The 2,196-nt window shown below is 62.0% G+C and overlaps 1 protein-coding gene across 1 annotated transcript in view; it reads right to left on the reverse strand.

The window, feature by feature from the left end:
• Positions 1–1,232: 1,232 nt before the first annotated feature.
• Positions 1,233–2,196, reverse strand: part of LOC103623014 — a 4,537-nt gene continuing 3,573 nt past the window's right edge. The window contains 1 exon segment of the mRNA XM_017745221.1: positions 1,233–2,183. Coding sequence (XP_017600710.1) covers positions 1,233–2,183 — 951 coding nt within the window.

Here is a 2,196-nt window from a genome sequence, read left to right on the forward strand (position 1 = left end):
CAGTGGCCCTGATGAACGCAGCCAGCAGAAAATGGGCTGTACCTTAATGCAGCAGGAGTTTCCCAGTGAGGAGAACCTTGTGGCTCTTGCAGAGAGGAGGCCACAGGAACTGGCTCTAACAGCAGAGAACTCTCCCAGCTAATCTCTGTCAGAACTCTGCCAGAAACACCAGAGTCTTTTTCTGCAGCTGATGTATCATGCACTGGTCACATCTCCCCAGCCCAAATAGGGGCAGGAGGGGCCTGGCCCGGCCATCCTCAGGCAACACGAGCAGGCACAGGCCTGGTGCCTGGAGGGCACAAGCACTGGGGAGCCATGGGGTCCTCTCTGCTCTCTGCCAGCAGTGGAGCTGCCCTGGCAGTTCTAGTTCCACCTGTGAGGAAGAACTCACTCCATACACTGGAACAGATCCCCCAGACAGACTAAGGAGTATCCCTCTCCGGAGATATTCAAGAACTGTCTGGACACAGTCCTGTGCTGTGTGCTCTGGGATGACCCTGCTTGAGCAGGGAGGTGGGACCAGATGACCCACTGTGATCCCTTCCAAGCTGACCCATTCTGTGATTCTGTAACAAGATGGGTTACCTTGTCATAGAAGGAACCTGCAGGAGCTGGTGCTGTCCCAGGGCCCCCTTTGCATTCCCCCCCCCTCCTTTCCTGCACATCCAAGCAGCCCCAGGAGCCCTAATGCCTACAGGGGACCCCTGTGGCCACCCGACTCCCCTTTGCCAGCCCATTAATCCCCATCTGCTGCCAGGCTCAAGCACCCACTTCTTTTCTTGGCACACACAAAGGATGGGATTCCTCCTGCCATCCCCCTGGCATTGCAGGAGGCACCAGCCCTGCCAGCACCCTGTTCCTGACCTGCTTCCTAGTGCCGGGGTGCACCAGTGTCACCACTGCCACAGCTCTGTCCGGCAGGGGTGACCGCAGGCAGGCAGGAGTGGAGGCAGCTTTTCCTGCCTCCTCTGTATCCCAGCAGAGGAGCTGCCCCGGCAGCCCCAGTGCCTGCCTCCAGCCTCATCCCCAGCTGTGTCCACATCTCCCACACACAGAAGATCCAAGCCAGGCTCCTTCTCACAAAAGTCTGTTAAAGCAGGCGTGCAGGTTGAGGTGGGTACCGCGGCGCAGTACCCTCCTCTCGTTCGCGTGTCCCTGGTCTTCTGCATCCTCTTGGGAGCTGACGGTAGGCTTCTTCAGTCCCAGGCAGGGGCCGGGGTCCCGGTGCTCTGTTACAGCGCAGGCAGGCGTGCTGGCCTGGCTGGAGGTCCTGCAGGAGCCGGTGCACAGCCCACGGGTCGCCAGGGTGCTCCCCGGGGTTGTGGCACAGATCCCCTCACCGGGGGACGGGCATTGATCGGGGGCAGAACTGCACAGGACCAAGCAGCCTGGGGCTGCCCACCCGGCTGACTCAGCTGTGGCAATCCCTGGCTCCCGGCAGAACATCTCGGGGGTCGCCGGGAACTCCTGCGCTCTCCCTGGAGCAGTGGCAACTTATCCAGGGGATGGCTAGTGATCGAGGGCGGAGTTGCCTTGGGCTGAGCTGCCTGGGTGTGAGCTTCCTGAGCCTGAGCATCCTCGAGTTGCCCAACCAGGTGAAGGAGCTCCTGGGTCCCATCAGAACTGCCTGTAGGTCGCCAGGGACCCCTGGTGGGTCCCCGGGGTGGTGGCAGAGGCACCAGAGGACAGCTAGTGATCGGCGGCAAAGCTGCCTGGGGTTGATCTTCCGGGGGCTGAGCTTCCTCGGGCTGCCCGACCACCAGGTGAAGGAGCCATGGCAGCTCCTGGTCTCCGGCAGAGTAGCCTGGGGGTTGCCAGGGGCTCCTGGGGGCTCCCTGGGTCAATGGTCCAGGCACTCTATCCATGGGACAGCTACTGAGCAGGTGCTGAGCTTCCTCGGGCTGCCCAACTAGGTGAACAAACCATGGCAACTCCTGGCTCCCAGCAGAGCAGTCCGGGGGCTGTGGCAATGCTGGAAGGTCAGACCTGGGCAGGCAGCAGCTGCTCCATGGCCCCAGAGGAGACAGCTTTCCCGGTGCCGCTCTGGACCGGGGGACCTCGGTGGCTCTGTCCCCTGAGGGTGCAGGGGGCTTGTCCTGGGATCGAGCCGGCCGGGGCTTCTTCAGGGAACAGCCTTCGACCATCAGCTTCAGCCCTACATGCAGACATGTGGGCATGGCTGCCTGCAGGAAGGCA

This window comes from Corvus brachyrhynchos, unplaced genomic scaffold, assembly GCF_000691975.1.
Source record: "Corvus brachyrhynchos isolate BGI_N302 unplaced genomic scaffold, ASM69197v1 scaffold69, whole genome shotgun sequence".
NCBI lineage: Eukaryota > Metazoa > Chordata > Aves > Passeriformes > Corvidae > Corvus > Corvus brachyrhynchos.